Genomic DNA, 23,013 nt, shown 5'->3' with positions numbered 1-23,013 from the left:
GGAGAGGGGAAAAAAACCCTACAGAATACTCAAGAATATCCTGAAATAAAAATGTAATTTTTAAATATCTAACCATCTGTTCATTCATTCATTAGGCAAATATTAATTCAAATAGCACCTGATATATAATAGCCACTGAAGATTTTCTTCTCTTAAGATTATTTTTTGGGGTGCTTGGGTGGCTCAGTAGCGAAGCATCCGACTTGGGCTCAGGTCACGATCTCACAGTTTGGGAGTTCAAGTCCACATCAGGTAAGCTAGAGCTCCACTTCAGGTGAGTACAAGCCCCGTGTAAGAGGAGCTCAAGCCCCACTTTGGGTGAGTCCCGCTTCTCTCTCTCTCTCCCCGCCCCTTATGGGATTCTCACTCTCTCTGCCCTTTACTCACTTGCGCCCTCTCTCTCTCTCCCTCACAAAAAAAAAAAAAGAAAAAAAAAAAGGATTATATTTTTTATCTTAGGAAGAAAAAAAAAGTATACTAGTAGATCTGTTTAAGACTTACCAGTGATCTGAAGCTGTGATTTCATGGTCAGGCTACCCATTGAACCCAGCTGTGATCCACTGCCAGACATACCACCAACAGGACGGCAAACCTGAACATGGCAAAGGACACACTGTAAACATCAAAAAGTCCCATTAAAAAAAATATGTATGGTGCTAACCAGGCCATTTTCATATCTCACTGAAGACTGCACAATAACAGTGGCCTTCATATTGCTAAATTAAATTTTCAATTCTAGTATTCATCCTGCCTAACCTGTCAGCAAAATTACATGGCTAATCATTCTATCTTCCATGGTTTACTTTCTTTCCTTGGGCTCCCAAGGAACATTCTCTAGGTTTAAGTCCTACCTCACTGATTGTTCTTAGGCTCCTTTGACAATCTCTTCTGTTTTCTCCCCTCTTAATGTTGGGAGTATCCTAGGGTTCAGTTCCCTCTTACCTCTCTGTACACATTTCCTCAAAGATATCATTCAGTGTTGTGACTTTAAATGTCATCTATATACCAATGAGTCCCAACTTTGTATTTCTATCCCAGACTTCATTCCTAAACTCTGAACAACTTTACTTGGGGGTATGTGAAAAACCCCCCAAACTTAACAAATCAAACTGAACTCCTGATTTTCCCTGTAAATTATCTCAGTTGGTAACAACTCCATCCTTTCAGACGCTCAGGCTAAAAACCTTGAAGTCATCCTGCCTTTCTTTTTTTATTTTCCTTCCTATCTGCCAGCAAATTCTGTTGTCTCCATTTGCAAAGTATGTCCAGAATCCAACCATTTCTCACCACCTCTACCATCAATCTGTTCAGAGCCACCTTTTTATCCCCCTGGATTAGGTCTCCCTGTTTCTAGCTGTGTCTGGCTTCAGTGCCTATTCTGAACACAATCAGGATGACTTTTAAAGTGTTCAAAATCCTGCAAAAGCTTCCCATTTTACTCAGGGTAAAAGCTTAGATCCATACCATGACCTTAAAAGACTATATAAGATGCATGCTCCCAACTTCCTGATCTTATCTCCTTCTATTCTCCTAATCTACTCAAGTACCTACCTCCCTGTTATACATCAAATATGCTAGCACATTCTAGCACTAGGACTTTCGTTTTACTTGTTCTCTTGACAATATTACAGTCTGCTCCAATTCCCTGGTCATTTTTTTTTTCTTCTACAGAATATATCACCTTCTGACATACTAAGTAATTCACTTGGTAATTATGTTTATTGTTTTTTTTCATATCCAAGTGGATTTTTTTTAACATTTATTTATTATTGAGAGACAGAGCATGAGCATGAGCATGGGAGGGGCAGAGAGAGAGGGAGACACAGAATCCAAAGCAGGCTCCAAGTTCTGAGCTGTCAGCACAGAGCTCGACGTGGGGCTCGAACTCACAAACCACAAGATCATGACCTGAGCTGAAGTTGAACGTTCAACCGACTGAGCCACCCAGGCGCCCCATATTTATTGTTTTGAATCTCTAGGCTAGAATATAAACTCCATGTGAGCAGGGATCTTTGTTTTGTTCACTGATGAAAGCCAGAAGCCCAAAAATAGTGCCTGACACATAGCAAACACTTAAATATCTGTTTGATGAAATGAATTAAAAAATGGCTTTTGAGGGGCACCTGGGTGGCTCAGTCGGGTGAGCAGTCCACCTCTTAATTTCGGCTCAGGTTATGATCTCAATTCCATGAGTCTGAGCCCTGCACTGGGCTCTGTGCTGACAGCGATGAGCCTGCTTGGGATCCTCTCTCTCCCTCTTTCACTCTCTGCCCCACCCCTGCTCACAGTCTTCTCTCTCAAAATAAATTTAACAACAACAACAAAGACTTCGAACTACACTAAATGATTAAGTCTCACATATCTTCTTCAGTCTCCAATCATGGAAAAGGTAACCCCATGTGGAAACAGCATGATTAATATAACAAAGATGTTTTAACAAAGTCAGAACATTTGGGCTCAATTCCTGTCTATGACACTTATATGACACTACTTAAGTTATATAACCTCTCTAGGTCCCAGTTTTCTATCAGAAAAATGAGTATAACACCACGTCTACCTCACAGAGTTGTTGCAAAGATTATGAATATTTAAAAAATGCTCTGTAAATGTTCTTTATCATTAATAGTGTTTAAATATCTTTACAATAAAAATCTGTTCTTAGGCTTTTGGGGACTGGATAACAATACTAGAAATATTTCAACTGGGTCAAGGTAAAGATTAAAGTGAAATGAAATTTACTTAGCACTTATTTACCAAGTACTATGTAAGAACCATAATATACAGTAAGACAAAATATCTTGATACTGTATTGTCTTAAATTTTCATACAATTTTAGACTTCCATTAAAATTTTTAAATATCAGGGGCACCTGAGTGGCTCACTCAGTTGAGCATCCAACTCTTGATTTCGGCTCAAGTCATGATCCCAGGGTTGTGGGGTCAAGCCCCACGTCGGGCTCCACATTGAGCATGGAGCCTGCTTGGGATTCTCTCTCTCTCCCTCTGCCCCTCTCCCCTGCTCACGGAATTTTTTAAATTTAGTATCAAACAATTCTGGTATCTTCTCAAATCTGCCAAAATGAAATGGAACAATAATTCCCACTGAGACCAACTCTACAAAATCTAATGTTTTATTCCTTGACTTATGAAAACATTCAAAGCTAAAATTTTGGTCTTCACTATAGAAACTAGCTCATTCTCTGTGACCTGGTATGTGTATGTGTGCGGGTGAGTGAGTGTGTGAGTCAGTGTGTGCAGTTTTCCCCCTTCATCTTCTTTATTTAAATTGCCCACTTCAGATGTTTTATAACCTACAATTTATTAAAAGAGACCTTTTATTTTAAACAGGGAAGGCATACACCATAAATAATGTCATTAGTAGTCACCCAAAATATAAAAGAAATGAATTATAACACAAAAGCCTTAACACTGTTTTGTACAGGATATTCTGGTTCAAAGTGCTTGTTATACAAAGGGCCTTCCAAAGACATCATTACCACATTCTGTATAGTTATTACCTTCTCCTCAACACCCAAAAGACTGTATGCAACAGTACTATGACATCAAGACAAGTAAATCAAGAGACAGCAAGCGAAGTCTAATATCCCGTGCTGATCTTATTATGCATGATAAAGTACTATTCTAGCTGCTGATCTATATCAACAATTTATTGCTGGAAAAATAACCTTTTTAATAGTATAGTGTACATTATTTATTCTAAATTAGCATTAATTACAAAGTTACAAAGTAAATAAATTTAAGATCTCTACAGAAATAAAATATATTTTAAAATTCAAATTAACTTCATATAGAAAAGACTAATGAAAGTACAGATTAAACACATTTTTAGGAACAGTGATTCTCTCCAGATAATTACAGATAATCACTGTGGTAGAATGAGTTGCTCTGCAAAAACATGCTGGTAATTGTAATAATGCATGTACTTACACATATTACTTTTATATATCTCTAAATACTTTAAATTCTTAAGAAGAATAAAAAATTACCGTTACGTATAATAGTAAAAAAAGAAAAACTAAAGAAACCACGTAAGTATCAATTGGTAACCAGTTAAATAAGTAACATTCATAGCATAGAACAGAATACAATGCAGACATTAAAACAAGTAACTTACTAATGACCAAAATGAAATGATTCTAAGAACATTTAAGTTATAAAATATATACATTATGATGTCATTTTTGCAAACAAAAGTAAACTATCTATTCCTATAGATACATATAAATAAATGCAGGAAAAAGTACACATCTGACACTGGTCACAGTGGTTAACTTTGTGGAGGAGAGGAGTATATATAGTAAAGAAGGTGGTCATGGGGAGCTTTGGTTTTATATGTATTGTTTGAGGTTTTTAAAAGAAAACATTTAGGGGCGCCTGGGTGGCGCAGTCGGTTAAGCGTCCGACTTCAGCCAGGTCACGATCTCGCGGTCCGTGAGTTCGAGCCCCACATCAGGCTCTGGGCTGATGGCTCAGAGCCTGGAGCCTGTTTCCAATTCTGTGTCTCCCTCTCTCTCTGCTCCTCCCCCGTTCATGCTCTGTCTCTCTCTGTCCCAAAAATAAATAAACGTTGAAAAAAAAATTTTTTTTGAAATAAAAGAAAACATTTATCATTGATGATTTGTACAAGTTAAAAAACAGGCAAGAGGGGCACCTGGGTGGCTTGGCTGGTTGAGCATCTGACTCTTGGTTTTGGCTCAGGTCATGATCTCACAGTTCATGGGTTTGAGCCCTGCATCAGGCTCTGCGCTAACAGTGTGGAGCTGCTTGGGATAATGTCTCTCTCTCTCTCTCTCTGTCTCTCTTTCTCTCTCCCTCTCTCCCTCCCTCCCCTGCTCATATGTGCTCTCTAAATAAATACATAAATAAACAAAATAAAAAACAGGCAAGAGAGACTAGATATAATAGATAACCTATACTTCCAGTCCCATGTTTTCTCCTGAGCTCCACACTTTTCATCTTGACCATTACTTACAACTGCCTACCTACACAGTTAAAATGACTAAATTAAAACTCTCTATACCTGGACACACTCATCTTGGCCTCAACAGCACCACCATCCACCCAGTTGCTCAAGCCAAACATACGGGCATGATCTTTCCCTCAACAAGTTCTAATGATTCTACCTGTAAAACATACCCTACTATATAGCCACATTACTCCTTCTCTTCTTAACCATCCTAGTCTAAGCTACAAACAGTCATCCCTTCCCTGACAACAAATTACTAGAAGTCATTAAACTGGTCTCCCTGCTTCTGTACTTGCTACTGGCTCCTTCTCCCTCCCATCATCCTCCACACAGCAACTGGAGTCCTCTTTGAAAAATAAAAATTAGATCATACTCTACTCTGCTTAAATACTCAATAACCTCCTATCTCAGTTAAAATAGAATCCAAACTCCTTACCCTGGCTTATAGATGCCCCAAGTCCATACTACCCATGCTAACTCTCTGACTTTACCTCTTATCATTCTTCCCTTCACCCACTGCAAATCTAGCTTGCTTTCTATTTCTCAAATACACTATTTCATCCTAGCCTTACAGCTTTTGTACTAACTGTTCCCTCTGCTAAGAATGCTTTTTTCTGTATCTTTAAATAGCTAACATGTTCTTGTAGTCAGGCCTCAGTTAAATATCACCTCCTCAGAGATCTGTCCAGACTTATCCAATCTGAAGTTAACCATCCTATTACTTTCTATGACATCACTGAAAAATTTCTGATTTGTTTATTGACTCTAAAGTCCACAAAAGTAGGCACTTTATCCACCTTGTTAATCAGTGCAAGGAATACACTGGAAGTTTTTTATTGTTTTTTTTAAGTCTACAATTTCAACTGTCAAAATACATAATATCAAAAAGACAAGTGCGGTGCCTAGGTGGCTCAGCCGTTGAGCATCCAGATTCTTCATATCATCTCAGGTCTTGAGCTCACAGTTCCTAGGATCAAGCCCCACATTAGGCTCTGCACTGACAGCGTGAGCCTGCTTGGGATTCTCTTTCTCCCTCTCTGCCCCTTTCCTATACACATATGCTTTCCCTCTCTCTCAAACATTTTTTAAAAAGCCAAGAAATAACAAGTATTGGCAAGGATGTGGAGAAAAGGGAACCTTTGTGCATTGTTAATGAGAATATAAATTGGTGCAGCCACTGTGGAAGACAGTATGGAGGTTCCTCAAAATATTAAAAATAGAAATATCATATGATCCAGTAATTCCACCACTGAGTATTTCCCCAAGAAAACTGAGAATATTAACTTGAAAATATATAGGCTTATGTTTATTGCAGCATTTACAACAGATAAAATATGGAAACAACCTAAATGCCCACCGGTAGATGAATGGATAAAGATGTGGTATATAAAAATACAATGGAGGGGCGCCTGGGTGGCGCAGTCGGTTAAGCGTCCGACTTCAGCCAGGTCACGATCTCGCGGCCCGTGAGTTCGAGCCCCGCGTCAGGCTCTGGGCTGATGGCTCAGAGCCTGGAGCCTGTTTCCGATTCTGTGTCTCCCTCTGTCTCTGCCCCTCCCCCGTTCATGCTCTGTCTCTCTCTGTCCCAAAAATAAATAAACATTGAAAAAAAAAAATTTAAAAATACAATGGAGTATTAGCCATAAAAAAAAAAAAATAATAAGATCTTGTCATTTATAACAGCATGGATGGTCCTACAGGGTATTATGCTAAGCGAAATAAATCAGACAGAGAAAGACAAATACCATATGATTTCATTTATACGTAATCTAAAACACAAAACAAATGAACAAAGTGTAACAGACCAATATATACAGAGAACAAACTGGTGATTGCCAAAAGGGAGGGGTAAAGAGGTAAAATGGGAGAAGAGAAGTGGGAGACTTCCAGATATGGAATGAATAAGTCATGGGGATGAAAGGTACAGCACAGGGAACACAGTCAATGGTAATTTAATAGTGATGTATGGTGACAGATGGCAACTACACTTGTGGTGTGCATAACATAGTATGTAGAGCTGTCAAATCTCTATGTTGTTTACCTGAAACAAATGTAACATTGTGTGTCAACTACATTTCAATTGAAAAAAAAAAAAAAAAAATTAAAAGCGGGGGGGGGGGGGGGGGGGGGGAGGGCCAGCTTCCTCAGTTGGTAAAGCTGCAATTCTTTTTTTTTTTTAACATTTATTCATTTTTTTAAAAAAATTTTTTTTAACATTTATTTATTTTTGAGACAGAGAGAGACAGAGCATGAACGGGGGAGGGGCAGAGAGAGAGGGAGACACAGAATCAGAAGTAGGCTCCAGGCTCTGAGCCATCAGCCCAGAGCCCGACGCGGGGCTCGAACTCACGGACCGCGAGATCGTGACCTGAGCCGAAGTCGGATGCTCAACTGACTGAGCCACCCAGGCGCCCCAACATTTATTCATTTTTGAGAGTGAGAGAGACAGAGCATGAGTGGGGGAAGGGCAAAGACAGAGGGAAACACAGAATCTGAAGCAGGCTCCAGGCTCCAAGCTGTCAGCACAGGGCCCAACGCGGGGCTTGAACTCACGGACTGTGAGCTCACGTCCTGAGCCGCAGTTGGATGTTCAACCAACTGAGCCACCTAGGCGCCCCTAAGCATGCAATTCTTGATCTCAGGGTTGTGAGTTTGAGCTTCACGTTGGGTGTAGGAATTACTTAAAAATAAAACCTTTTTTAAAAAATTAATAAAATGTTTAAAAAATTAAAAATAGATACACAAATAAAATTCAGGGAGGCCTGGCTGGCTCAGTTGGTAGAACATGCTTTAGCAGTCAGTAGGCATTTGGGGATTGTAAGCTCAAGCCCCACAATTTATATTCACATCCACTCTTTGTGTTGTACAGTTCTATGGATTTTGACAAATGCATAACGCCACGGGTCCACGTTTAGTTTCACACAGAATAATCTCACCATCCAAGCTTTACCTATCCATTCCTCCCTCCACACTGAGAACCCCCTGATGACCACTGATCTTTTTATCTGTAGTTTTTCTCTCCTCCAGAATGTCAGGTAGGTGGAATCATACAATTTGAGGCCTTTTCAGATTGGCTTCTTTCATTTAGCAATACTATTAAGGTTCTTCCATACTTTTTCATGGCTTGACAGCTTTTTTTTTTTTTTTAAAGTTTATTTATTTACTGAGAGACAGTGCATGCAAGCTGAGGTGGGGTGGGGGGAGGGGGGTGGGAAGAGAATCCCAAGCAGGCTCCACACTGCCAACACAGAGCCCTATGCAGGGCTGGAACTCATGACCATGAAATCATGACATGAGCCAAAATCAAGAGTTGGACGCTTAACCAACTGAGCCACCCAGGTGCCCCTATTTTTTTTTAATTGCTGAATAATATTCAATTGTGTATTTGTACCACAGTTTATCCATTCTCCTATTAAAGGGCATTTTGCTTGCTTCTAGTTTGGGACAATTATGAAAAAAGCTGCTATAAATAGTCATGTATAAGTTATTTGTGGCCTTAGGTTTTCAATTCAATTGAGTAAAAAGGTACACAATGGCTGGATAATGGTACGCCTATGTTTTAACCCAGTAAGAAACTGCCAAATGGTCTTCCAAAGTTGTGCACCATTTTGCATTCCTACTAGGATTGAAGGAGAATTCTTTTTGTTCCATACCTTCACCAGCATTTGGTATTATTAGCTTTTCAGAATTTTGCCAATCTAACAGATGTACAGTGATATGTCACTGATGGTTTAATTTGCAATTCCCATATGACATGATGTTGAGCATCTTTTCACATGCTTATCTGACGTATGGTAAGGTATTTCTTCAGATCTTTTACTCACTTTTTACTTGTTTTCACATTATTACATTTTAAGAGTTCTTTATGTATTTTAGAATCAAGTCTTTTACCAGATATGTGTTTCACAAATATTTTCTTGCAAACTATGGTTTCTCTTTTCACTCTCTTAACAGTGTAGAGGGTCCAAAATGTGGGTGTATATGTGGGGGATGGTTTCCTCCCACATGGTTTCCCATAATTCCCTCCATTATGGTTTCCTCATAATGCGGGAGCAAAAGGCAAGCTGAGGGCAAAGCACAAGCTAACACCCCCAAAACACTTCCCCATCAAGGGATATGTGACATTCCTCAGGCACTCAGGGCTACCCAAGAACAAAGAAAAGGGAAAAACAAATGGTTAACTAATAGAGATCACAGTTACGCAGGACATGTGTCTACATCATTTTGCAACGGTCTTAATGATTCATAAGAAAAACATAATCTCCAGAAACCTATAGACTCAATTTTCTGGAAACTTAACATCACCCTACCCTCCATAGGATAGAAGATCTTATATAATCAGTCATTCCTCACAACCCCATTGCAGGTGTTTCTGCCCATGGGTCCCGTCCCTATGCTATAATAAAAACACCTTTTTGCACCAAAAACATCTCAAGAATTCTTTCTTGGCCGTGGACTCCACACCCGTTGCAACACTTCAAACCGCATCATTCACACCAACAAGCAATTCTCTGACACCAGCTGGGTGTCCTACAACTTATTTCAGAGATAGTGTCAGATCCCACAGGTTAAATGATCAGTTCTACAAGCTCCCCACCACACTTCAAGTGCTTATATGCAAGTCCAGGTTGTCCCTTGTGCTTCTGATTAACCAGCTATAGATTAGAGGTTCCAATGATTACCTACTTGGGTTTGGTTAATTTGCTGGAGTGGCTCACAGAACTCAAACTTATTATTATCATCTCCTGGGTTACTAGTTTATTATAAAAGGATATCACTCAGTAACAGCCGGATGAGAGAGGTGCATAGGGCAAGGTATAGGGAAAAGGTGTGAAGCTTCCATGTCCTCAGCCAGCATACCACTCTCCCCAAATCCTCCTGCATTCAGCAACCTGGAAACTCTCTGAAACTCATCCTTTTACATTTTTTAATGGAAGCTATTACACAGGTATGGATGATTAAATCATTAGTCATTAGCAACTGAACTCCATCTCCAGCCCCCTTCCCCTCTCCAGAGGTTGGGGGGTTTTGGGGGGTAGGACTGAAAGTTACAACCTCCAATCACATGGTTGGCTCCACTAGCAACCAGTCTCCATTCTTAAGACAAGGTCTAAAAGTCACCTCAATAATGTAACAAAAGACACCTTTATCATTCTCATCACTTCGAAGATTTCAAGGGTTTTAGGAGCACTGTGCCAGGAATAGGATTGAAAACCAGATTGTACAGGGCACCTGGGTGGCTTAATTGGTAGATTGTACAGGGCACCTGGGTGGCTTAGTCGGTTAAGCGTCCAACTACACAGCTCAGGTCAGGATCTCACGGTTCATGAGTTTGAGCCCCATGTCATACTCTGTACTGACAGCTCAGAGCCTGGAGCCTGTTTCAGATTCTGTGTCTCCCTCTCTCTCTGCCCCTCCCCCACTTGCACTCTCTTTCTGTCTCTCTCTCAAAAATAAAGACATTAAAAAATAAATAAATAGTGCCTTTGTTAACCAAGGGATTTAACTTTAATAAAGTCCAATTTCTAATTTTTTCTTTCATGGATTGTGTTTTGGTGTCATATCTAACTATGTCAAATCTTTTGGTGTCACTCATCGCTGGAGCACCAAGGCGGCTCCGCTGGTGAGCGGCAGTGTGCGGTTGAGCACCACACTTGGTGTAGAAATTACTTTAATAAATAAAAATTTGCAATAAATAAATAAAATAATAACCATTGCTGATATAGAAAATGTTGAGGTTCAGAGCCAACAGCCAAGAAAGAATTCTTGAAACGTCTTCAGTGCAAAAAGGGTTATTTTTGTTTTTTGGTTTTGTTTGTTTTAAGCACGGGGGTTGGGGGGGGACGAGCCATGGGCAGAAAAAGCTGCATGGGGTTGTGACTTTCAAGTTGGGAGGGGGTTAGGGATAGCCTAAGTCTCTAAGGAATTTTGGAAGCAAGATTTCCAAGACCTTGAGGTGCCTAGCTATTGTTAGGTAAAGGTCATTTACTACTGTCTAATAACTCCTCAGTCAAAAGACCCTTCAGATGTATTATCAGTGGGCCATGAGCTTGGAGTATGATTACCAACATGTATCTTGGCGGGGGAGGGGGAGGTAGAGAAAAAGGAGTTTCAATAGGAATTTTTATGTTAAAGTAGACTTATAGGTTCCTAGGGGGTCAGGCTAAGATTGCCTTTTGTCCTTAGCAAAGTGTCAACATTGAGGCCACTGAGCTACCAGAGGAAGGTCACTCTGCCTGTTTCAAGGACTTGTCAATGGGCTCTAAGTAATAGGGAAATTTAATTTTTTTTCTTTTGCCTTTGTTTCCCTCATCAATTGCTCTCTCTTCAACAAATGATGCTGGATCAACTGCACAACCATATGTAAAAAAAATTAAGTTAGACCCCTACAAAAGAACCGTGGGCGCATGTTTTAACTGTCTGTAAGTTACATGAAGGATTGGCTCAGAACTTCTCTTGCCTTTGTTTTCCCTGCCAGGGAGCCTCCTTGGGGCTGAGATACTTTCCCAGGCAGTGTCTGTCAAAAGCATTTAAAATCAAATATATTAACCACTGCCACTTGGGGCAAGGGATAATAGATGGGACACACAACAGATATATTGAAAAGACTGGGAAGGGGGCGCCTGGGTGGCTCAGTCGGTTAAGCGGCCGACTTCGGCTCAGGTCATGATCTCGCGGTCTGTGAGTTCGAGCCCCACGTCGGGCTCTGTGCTGACAGCTCAGAGACTGAAGCCTGTTTCAGATTCTGTGTCTCCCTCTCTCTGACCCTCCCCCGTTCATGCTCTGTCTCTGTCTCAAAAATAAATAAACGTTAAAAAAAAAAAAATTTAGAAAAGACTGGGAAGGAAGAGACTGGAGAAGGAGACATTTGGGGGAATGAGAGCTTTGAAAAACTCCTGGGTATTATGTTAAATCTAGAAATCCATGCGCATGCCCAGGTGTGGATGCTTGTTCAGGAAGGACAGAAGATCCTGGCTCTTAACTCTGGTTGACCTTCAGGCTCCACGCAAGCAGGAAGTGAAGTCTAAGACAGTGGCCATACATGACAAAGAATACAGACTACACAAAAAATTAGTTTGGAAATGTCACCAAACAAGCAAACAACCACCATAATGAGTAGCAATAAGAAACCATGAAGTGGAAGAAGAATCTGATTTCCAGAGTTGCCACATTTTAACAATTCAAAATTTTCAGTTTTTCATACTAGCAAAGCAAATTCAACAGCACATTAAAAGACTTAATACACTATGACCAAGTGGGATTTATCCCTGGGTTGCAAAGATGGATCAACATATGAAAATCAATGCATTATACATTAAAAGAATTAAGGCTAAAATCACATTATCACCACTATTGATGTTGAAAAAAAAAAGCATTTGAAGAAATTCAATAGTCTTTCATGATAAAAACTGTCAAACTAGGAATAGAAGAAAATTACCTCAACAAAATAAAGAGTATATATGAAAAGCCCACAACTAATATCACACTCAATGGTGAAAAATTGAAAGCTTTTCCTCTAATACTAGGAATAAGACAGAATGCCAACTCCCACCACTTCTATTCAACACAGTACTACAGTACTAGCCAGAGCAATCAAGTCAGAAAAAAATAAATAAATAAAACAATCCCACTTACAATAGCATCAAAAAGAATAAAATACTTAGGAATAAACTTAACCAAGGAGATGAAAACTACAAAACACGGCTGAAAGAAATTAAAGAAGACACAAATAAATGGAAAGATATCCATTTTCATGGGTTGGAAGATTTACAGGTTCAGTGCAATCCCTATCAAAATCCTAATGGCATTTTTTTTAAAGGAAAAAAAACCCTAAAATTCAAATAGAACCAGATATAACACCAAAAGCAAAAGTGAAATAAAGTGGATATAAATCAAAAGCTAAAACTTTGGTGCTTCAAAAACACCATCAAGAAGTGAGAAGTCAACCCACAAAATGCAATAAAATTTCTGTAAATCATGTATATCTGATAAAAGTATCCAGAATATATAAAAAAAAACTCTCACAACACAAAAAGACAATGACTGAAAAATTGGCAAAATACCTAGACATTTCTCCAAAGAAGATACACAAATGGCCAATAAACACATGAAAAGATCCTCAACATCATTAATCATCTGGGACATGCAAAACAAAACCAAAATGAGATACCACTTGACACCTACTAGGATGGGTATTATCAAAATGACTGATAACAAGTATTAATGAGGATACAGAGAAGCTAGAACCTTCATAGATTGCTAATGGGAATGTAAAATGGTACAGCTACAATGGAATACATTTTGTGGTCCCTCAAAAAGTTAAACTCTGAATTACCATATGATATAGCAATTCTTCTCAAGGTATATACCCAAGAGAAATGAAAACATATGTCCACACAAAAACCTGAACATGATTCACAACGGCATTATTCGTAATAGTCAGAAAATAGAAACAACCCAAATGCCCATAAACTAATAAATGGATTTTTTAAATGTGGTGTATTCATACAATCGACTATTATTCGGCAATAAAAAGAAATGAAGCACTGGTAAAACCTGTATCGTGGATAAACCCTGAAAGTACTATGCTAAATCTCAGAAGCCAGTCATAAAGGACCAGATATTGTATGATTCCATTTACATGAAATGTCAGAGTAAACTGATCTATAGAGACAGTAAATTGATTATTGGTTGCCTAGGGCTGAGCAGATGTGGGATTTGGGGTGAGAATTCACTGACAGAGCGATTTTTGGGGTAATGATGTTTTAAAACTGAATGTTGTGATCATTGCACAACACTGAATATACTAAAAGCCATTGAATTAATTGTACATTTTAAATGGGTATACTGTATGGAATGTGAACAAACCTCTTTAAGACCAAAAAATTAGGGGACATTTTTTATTTTTAAGCTAAAATATTTTACTATCAATGGACCATCACTAGGGGAAATTCCAAAGGATATATTTCAGGAATAAAGACAATGATTGTGAAAGAAAGTTCTTAAACTCAAGATACGAAAGTGACTAAGAAAGTGGTAAAATTAGATAAATACAAAATACATGAAAGAATGTCTAACTTGGGCATTTAAAAATATAAAGCTAAGGGCATACGGGTAGCTCAGTCAAACGTCCAACTCTTGATTTTGGCTCAGGTCGTGATCTCACAGTTTGTGAGATGGAGCCCTGCATCTGTCAGTGAAGAGCTTGGGACTCTCTCTCTGCCCCTCCCCAACCTGTGCGAGCGTGCAAGTGCACATACAGGCACACGCTCACTCCCCTCAAAATAAATAAACATTTAAAAATATATGTATAGGGGCGCCTGGGTGGCGCAGTCGGTTAAGCGTCCGACTTCAGCCAGGTCACGATCTCGCGGTCTGTGAGTTCGAGCCCCGCGTCGGGCTCTGGGCTGATGGCTCAGAGCCTGGAGCCTGTTTCCGATTCTGTGTCTCCCTCTCTCTCTGCCCCTCCCCCGTTCATGCTCTGTCTCTCTCTGTGCAAAAAAAAATAAATAAACGTTGAAAAAAAAAAAAACATTTAAAAATATATGTATAGGGGGCTCTGGGTGGCTGAGTTGGTTAAGCTTCCGACTTCAGCTCAGGTCATGATCTCACAGTTTGTGGGTTCAAGTCCACGACAGCTGACAGCTCAGAGCCTGGAGCCTGCTTCAAGTTCTGTGTCTCTCTGACCCTCCCCCACTGACACTGACTCTCTCTCCTTCAAATAAACATAAAAAAAAATTAAAAAAAATTAAAAATATATGTATAAAGCTAAAATACTGAATAACAGAATTAAAATCAGGAATGGAGATAGCTGGAGTCAAGTTCCAAGATCTCTGTATTGCTAAGCAAGGCAAAGATACTGATTAACTTCAGTGAGGTTTATATGCAAGTTAAAATTTCAATGAAAAGCAGTAAAAAATTAAAAACAGAATGAACAAATTCCAAACCAGTATGGAGAAAAAATATTTGAGAGAAAAAAAAAATGTGTGAACCCAAAAGGCTGTAGAATGTAAACAAAAAGTAAATATGTGGAAAATGGTCTTTTACAAAAAGATGATAGATTACACATGCACATCTGAATCCCCTTTCAAATTCCCCTTTCAAATTCCCTCTCAACTCTAGCAAAGAAATTTTAAAAATTAAAAAAGTAACTATAGTACTATTTGTCAGGAAAAATAGAAGTGGAGATAACAGCAAGCAACTAACTACAGTCAACTACAAAACAGAGCAATGCTAAGTAGCAGCACACTCAAGAAAGTCGGTTCCTATGTTGGTAGTAGGGAAAAGCCAAGAACTAAGTTGTTTTACACTGAAGTGTCTTCAAGACACACCAGGTAATTCTGGAAGTAGGGAGTAAACTTAAGACATAGAAGCAGGATGGTCTGAAAGCTGCCTGTGATTCCTAAATCCCCTACTTCACACAAGACTGGGGGTTTTCCTTCTAGAGACGGTAAAATAGAGCATCTCTAGAATGGGAGATGCCAGCCACAGTTAAAGGATGGACAATATCAAAAACAGGAGAATTAAAGGAACCAAACAGGCAGTGGATAGGATGAGTCTTTTTATGAAGTCCTCCAACTTCTTAAAAGGTTATCCACCAGAAAATCCTATAGTGAGGTTCTCTGTTAACAAGCTTCTCCTCCATACATGCACACTCAGAGCTCCCAGCCTGATTTTTAGTCTCCCCTCTTTAAACATAATAAAATACTAGCAGGCAATGTGAGAAGCTCCTATCATGAAGTAATGCCAAAGAAAAACAAAGAACACTTTTAAAAATGTATTAACATCTTCAGAGAGATGAAAAGATACTACATTCATGAAACAAAAATAGGATGCCATTAAAAAAAAAAGAAAGAAAAGAAAAGAAGGAACATTCAGGGAAAAAAAGGAATTTGCATGCAAACAGTCCCCAGTAGGAACAGCCTATACTGTGGAGACAGGCTACACCAATTTTAGTCAGCTCAAGTAGTCTAAAATTGCAAGCTCTGTACATAGATTGTCAGAACACTAGAATAGGGATCAAACAATACCTACTGCTGCCAGACTGACAAAATAATTTGGTTGCCAGAGTATGATGTAGTCTTAAATCATCTTGTAGCTTTAAACTATTTTTTGGTCCTTGTTGGACTAACAAAACTCAACTGTACAAAAGAGTTTTCCATTCTTTATTTTCATAAATCTCTTTACATTTAAACCCCCTTTACCTAAGAAACCTTGCAATTTGGGAGAGGTTAACTAATATGATTTCCAAATACATTAAGGAAGTAATGTAGATTCTGAATGACAAATGTGGTCAATGTCACCTAATTAATAATGACCAGTACATAATATTAAGTAAGCTCTATTACATTCACTTTAGTTATTAGATAATAGAATGTCTTCAATCTGATGCTCTGAAATAGGGAGTTTTTCTGTTAAGGGCCAGGGAGTAAATATTTTAAACCTTGTAGACCATATGATCTCTGTCACAACTACTCAACTCCCTTGTAGTGTGACAGCAGCCATAGACAACACATAAAATGAATGAATGAGACTGTGTACCAGAAAAACTATTTACACAAACAGGCAGAAAGCCAGATTGCTTCCATGGGCCATGATTTTGCTAACCCCCCTGCTCTTAAGTATCAAAGTGAAAAAACTAGGTACTATTTAAGAACCTACATACATCACCATTATGACTAAAAAATGGGAAATGTGAAAGAGGCAAAATTCCTTGAGACATTAAAATAAAACAGTTGGATATGAGTGGAAAATCTTGTAATTATTATTATTTTTTTTTTTACAGTTCCCTCTTTATCCTCATCACTACTCCCTTCATTTGGCTCTCCTTACACTACCATACTAATTTCAACATTTGTCCTTGTCTAGCCTCAATCTGTCCATATATACAATGTTGTCAGAAGGATTTTTAAAATGAATCCCCTACATCTCTGATGATCCTCACTTGCCTATTCTCTTAACTCACCTTCCACTCTCTCATACATACCCCACGCTTTAACCATATAGAATTACTCATCCTACCTCAGCATGCCATCTGTTTAATATTTCTGTGGTTTACTTGTTCCTTCTGTTCAAACTTTGCTCTGCTCCTTCCTTAACTTCCCATTCATCTAGTCTTCTCTTATCCTTCAACATTCTACTCAAGCATTTCATCTGGTAGCTCTCCCTCGACTCCAAAGCAGAAATAATGAAGTTCTTCTCATCAACCCTGCTGCATGTATTCCAGGAGATATTACAACACAGTAATTAAATGTGCAGGCTTTGGAATCAGACAGATTTAGATCCACAAACTAACACTGTAACTTACTGCGCAAACAAGAACAAATTACTTAATCTATGAACCATTCCTTCTTCATCCATAAAACAGGGACAATTTTATTATAGTTTTGTTTTGAAGAGTGAGATAATACCACGAAGTGCTATAAGACAGTCTTAAACCTAACAAGTGTTCAATAGCTGTCCCTTAATATCTGTGGCAAATCTGTCTCCTCCTTCAAACTCTTTTCTTAAGATCAGGGGCCATTCATCTTTACATGAAAAGCCAGATGTAATGCCTGAAGCATATTAATAGTACACCTTCAAGTACCTGTTGAATTGATCAATACATATGAAAAAGTTACTCAAGGTGTACTTTTCTATGACACTTCAGAAGAACTTGAAATTATGATTTCTTTCTTACTAAACATTAAAAGTTTTAAAAATATCTATTACGATCCAAAGGACTCACCACTGCCTAACATTTTTCCAAATAAATGGGGGCACTTGTAACCTGTACAAAAGAGCCTCTATTTGTAAATAAGTGAGGTTACAAAGGGTGTTTTTGTTCTTAGGTTCATAATAACAATACAAAAGCAACCAATGAACACACACTGCAGAAAGTTTCCCATCATAATAGTAAACACCACAGATTTACAAAGGTAAGGCTTCTGCCCTCCTAGAACTTAAAATGTGAGGGAGAGCCAAATATAAATAATTAGAGTTATAGAAAATTGACACTGTGCTCCCTGTGCAAATAATGTAAGTAAGGAAATACAGGCTGTAGTAATAAATTTTCACTTTGTAGGGAGGGAAAATTTGGACAAGACACCACAGAAGAGAAGCACTTATGGATGAAAAGGAAAATAGGAAGAGAACAGGAGATGTGCTTAAATTTGGCCAACAAAGGACAAAGGGGAAAATGATACAACAGAAAAAGAATGGACTACAAAAATCAATGAACTGGGCTCTGTTGTTATAAATAGTAGAAAGAAACAAAACATAATTCACAAGCAATGTGAATGTCTTCCTAGAAAACTCAAAAGACTCTACATAATACACCTAATAACCTAGAAACTGACCAGTATCATGGACCAAGTGAAAAGCAGAAAACCTTTAAGCGAAAAAAGTAAAAAATGTTTTTAAAGCCAACTATTTTGGGGTAACTATACAAACATGTGAACATAAAACATATTCATAACAAGGTAACACGAGAAAATGAAAACAACAACAACACCTGGGTTGGCACCCTTGGAATTCAGATGAATTAAGAGAGAAAGAATACATAAAAAGATCTGAAAAGAATAAATAAAAATAAAAGGGTGCCTGGGTAGCTCAGTCCATGAATATGGAGCCTCCTTAAGATCCTCTCTCTCCCTCTGTCCCTCTCCCCCACTCATGCTTGCTGTAAACAAATAAATAAATATTAAAAGTTTAGAATATAAAAACATTTGAATTCTTGGCCAGTTAGAAGTCTAGACGCTGTGGCAGCCAGCCTCAAAAATGCCCTCCAATAATCCTTACCTCCGGATATTCAAAACTCCTGTGTAATTCCCCTGACACAGTGATACAGAGTTGGCCTATACAACCAACAGAATATGGTAGAAACAACAGTGTATTACATCCAAAGCTAGGTCATAAAAGGCATTACAATTTTTGCCTTGATCCCTGGGATTGCTTATTCTGGGAGAAGCCAGCCACCATACTATGTAGACATTCAAGTGGTCCTATGGAGAGGCCCAGGTGAAAAGGAAATGAAGCTTCCTACCAAGAGCCATCACCAATTTGCTAACCATGAGTGAGTCACCTTGGAAGTAGATCTTCTAGTCCCAGTCAAGGCTATAGATGAATGCAGACTTGCCTGATATCTAACTGCAATATCAAGAGAGACCCTAAGCCACAACTGCTCAGCCAAGCTGCTCCCAAATTTCTCACCCGCAGAAACTGCAGAAGATAATACGTTACTGTTATTTTAAGCCACTGAACCTTGGGATAATTCACTGCACAGCAACAGAAAACTAACAGAGAAGCCAAGGTATAATTTTGGCTAAGTGCTAAGGTAAAGTAAGATCTTTCCTATAAAGTACATGAACAAGAAAACTTACACTGAAGTACTAACCTAACATGTTTAGAATCTACCCTGAAGTTCTTACAATTCAAATAGGAGGGTATATACTTATTTTACATTCAGTAATGATCTTTCTCAAACAGCAAAATAAAGGATAGGATGAATTATGGGAGAGTAACCATTTAATTTGTCATCCAAATTGGGTTATTTTTGAGTATGAACAGGGACAAGATAGAACACTGTGTCAATGGAAATAAACCAGAACTATACTAGGCAAAGCATAACATAAAGCCACCCTAATTATGGATGCTAGGTATGGAAATTTATATTGCTAAAATAAGGTGGTATAAGAGATAAAATACTAAATTCAGGAGGCTGCTATAAAACACAAGCATCACCATGATAAAAAATAACTAATTTGGTGAATAGTCACGTGCTAAGAACTTTTAAAGAATTCTACATGCAGTAATTCATTTAATGCAATCTCCTTGTGATGGGTTGAATAGTGGCTCCCAAAATGATACATCCACATCCTATTCTTTGAAACCTACAAACATGACCTTACTTGGAAAAAGGATCTTTACAGATAAAATTAAGAATTTCAAGATAACATCATCCTGGATTATCCAGGTAGACCTAAAATCCAACAACAATTGTCCTGTTAAAAGACCTACAGAGGAGAGAAGAAAAAAAGGCAATGTGAAGACAGGTAGAGATTGAAATTATGCCGCCCACAAGCCAAGGAACACGGGCATCCAGCAGAAATTAGAAAAGGAAGGATTCTCCCTAGAGTTTTCAGAGCAAATGCAGCTCTTCTGATATCTTGATTTCAGAATTCTGGCCTCTAGGACTGTGAGAAAATAAGTCTTTATTTTAATAAAGTCACCAAGTTTGAGGTAATTTGTTACAGCAGTCACAGGAAATGAATACACTCCCTGTGACGTAGATACTACAACTTTTTTTACCAATGATGAAACAAACACAGAAATGTTATCTAATAAACCAGAAATTTGGGGGATAAGAATAAAAAATATTAAAATGTAATAAAAAAGCTGGTTCAGAAGTAATATTTGGAGGCTGGTGATGGGGATGGGGTTTCCCCTCAAAATTTAGCTGAGCTTAATATGATGAAGAAGAAATGAAAGAATCATTATTCTGCAACCTAATGTAATAACTGAGTCAGGCAAGAATCAACAGATGATGGCACTTTAACAAATTTTTTTTTAATGTTTATTTATTTTTGAGAGAGAGAGAGCATGAGCAGGGGAGGGGCAGAGAGAGAGGGAGACAGAACCCGAAGCAGGCTCCAGGTTCTGAGCTGTCAGCACACAGCTTGATGTGGGGCTTGAACTCACGAACCGTAAGATCATGACCTGAGACAAAGTCAGACGCTTAATCGACTGAGCCCCCAGGCGCCCCAAGATGAGGGCATTTTAAAATATATCCACAAGCTCCCTTCAAAAGATGGAAACTAATATCCCACCTCTTGAATGTAGGCCAGATTTACTCTCTTCTACTGAATAGAATGTGGCAGGAAAGGGCAGCATGTGACATCCAAGGCTAGGTTATAAGAGGCAATGCCACAACAATGTATAAAGATGCAATTTGTGACACCAATAACTGCAATGGGTGGTGACAAAGCTGTAAAAGAACAGTTTTTGTATGTTACTGAAATTAAATGTTATAAATTCAAATTAGAGTATTATAACTTTCAGACTTTAAATATAATCCCTGTGGTAACCACAAAGAAAATGGTTACAGAATATACACAAAAGGAAATAAGAAGGCAATAAAAATGTTTCACTACAAAATATCAACTAAACACAATGACAGTAATGAAGAAACAAATGACAGAAAAAACTGTAAGACATATGGAAAATAAATAGTAAAATGAGGAAGTCCCTCTTTACCAGTAATTACTTTACATGAAACAAGATTAAACTCTCCAATCAAAAGACAGAAAGTGGCAGAATGGCTTAAAACATAATCTATATGCTGTCTACAAGAGACTCAGTCTAGATCCAAAGACACAAATAGGCCAAAAGTGAAAGGACAGAAAAAGATATTCCATGTGACTATCCTAATGTCACACAAAATACACTTTAAATCAAAAAAGGATGGGGTGCCTGGCTGGCTTAAATCAGAAGAGTCTTGATCTTGGGGTCATGATTTCAAGCCCTATATTGGGTGTAGACATTTAAAACTAAATAAATAAAAGTTAAAAAAAAGTTACAAGACAAAAGATGTTACAATATTAATAAAAGGTCTGAAACAGCAAGAAGATTCAATTATAAACATTTACCCAGCTAATAACAGATCATCAAAACATATAAAGCAAAAACTGACATGTTTGAAGGGAGAAACAGATATTTCTCAGCTTACTGAAAGGATTGTATACCAAGTGGGATTTAATCCTGGAATGTAAGGATGGTTCAACAATAAAAGTTCATCAATGTAACGTACCATCTTAACAGAATGAAGGGGGGAAAAACACGATTATTTCAATTGATAGAGAAAAAGCATCTGAAAAAATTTAATACCCCTTCATGATAAAAACATTCAACACAGTAGAACTAGAAGGGAACCACCTGTATGTTAATAAAGGCCATATATGAAAAACTCCCAACTGACATCACATTCGATGGTGAAAAAATAAAAGCTTTTTGTCGAAGATCAGCAATGAGCAAGGATGGCCATTCTCACCATTTCCATTCAACATAGAACTAGAAGCCCCCAAAAAAAAGCAATTAGGCAAGAAAAAAATAAATAAAAGGCATCCAAATTGGAAAGGAAGAAGTAGAATTCTGTTTGAAGATATGATTGTATATACAAAAAACCCGAGAGATTCCACACACACACACAAAAAGTATTAAAACTAAAACAAATTCAGCAAATTAACAAGACACAAAAATTAACACACACAAATCCAATGCATCTGTATTCATCAAAAATGAACAATCTAAGGAGTGCCTGAGTGGCTCAGTCAGTTAAGTGTCCGACCTTGGCTCAGGTCATGATCTCACAGTTTGTGAGTTCAAGCTCTGTGTTGGGCTCTGTGCTGACAACTCAGAGCCTGGAGCCTGCTTCGGATTCTCTGTCTTCCTCTCTCTCTGCCCCACTCTGACTTGTGATCTGTCTCTCAAAGATGAATAAACATTAAAAAAAAATAAAAATTAAAAACAATCAATCTAAACAGGAAATTAAGAAAACAAACCCATTTATGTATAACATCAAAAATAGTAAGATACTTAGGAATTAACCAATGGGGTCAAAGACTTGTAACACTAAAAACTATAAAACATTGCTGAAAGAAATTAAAGAAGACACAAATAAATGGAAAGACATCCTATGTTTATGGATTAGAAGTCTTAAGATGTTAATACTACCCAAAGCAGTCTACAGAGTCAATGCAACTCCTATCAAAATCCCAATGTTTCGGGGCGCCTGGGTGGCGCAGTCCGTTAAGCGTCCGACTTCAGCCAGGTCACGATCTCGCGGTCCGTGAGTTCGAGCCCCGCGTCGGGCTCTGGGCTGATGGCTCAGAGCCTGGAGCCTGTTTCCGATTCTGTGTCTCCCTCTCTCTCTGCCCCTCCCCCGTTCATGCTCTGTCTCTCTCTGTCCCAAAAATAAAATTAAAAAAAAAAAAAAAAAAAAATCCCAATGTTTCTTGCAAAAATAGAAAATCCATCCTAAAATTCCTATAG

The 23,013-nt window shown here is 38.3% G+C and overlaps 1 protein-coding gene across 4 annotated transcripts in view; it reads right to left on the bottom strand.

The window, feature by feature from the left end:
- Positions 1–23,013, bottom strand: part of ITCH (itchy E3 ubiquitin protein ligase) — a 146,459-nt gene that overhangs the window by 100,568 nt on the left and 22,878 nt on the right. For 2 of the 4 annotated variants that reach the window (XM_086702022.1, XM_086702024.1), the window contains one exon: positions 502–613. In XM_086702022.1, coding sequence (XP_086558148.1) covers positions 502–571 — 70 coding nt within the window. In that variant the 5' untranslated portion in view covers positions 572–613. Of the gene's footprint in view, positions 1–501; positions 614–23,013 lie in introns of those variants that run through there. The other 2 variants (XM_086702021.1, XM_086702023.1) reach the window with 1 other exon arrangement.

The sequence above is a fragment of the Puma concolor genome, chromosome A3 (genome assembly GCF_028749965.1).
Source record: "Puma concolor isolate L17-30 chromosome A3, mPumCon1.1.hap2, whole genome shotgun sequence".
NCBI classification, from domain to species: Eukaryota; Metazoa; Chordata; class Mammalia; order Carnivora; family Felidae; genus Puma; species Puma concolor.
Note: the sequence above shows the minus strand (reverse complement) of the source record. Positions and strands in the feature narration are given on the sequence as shown.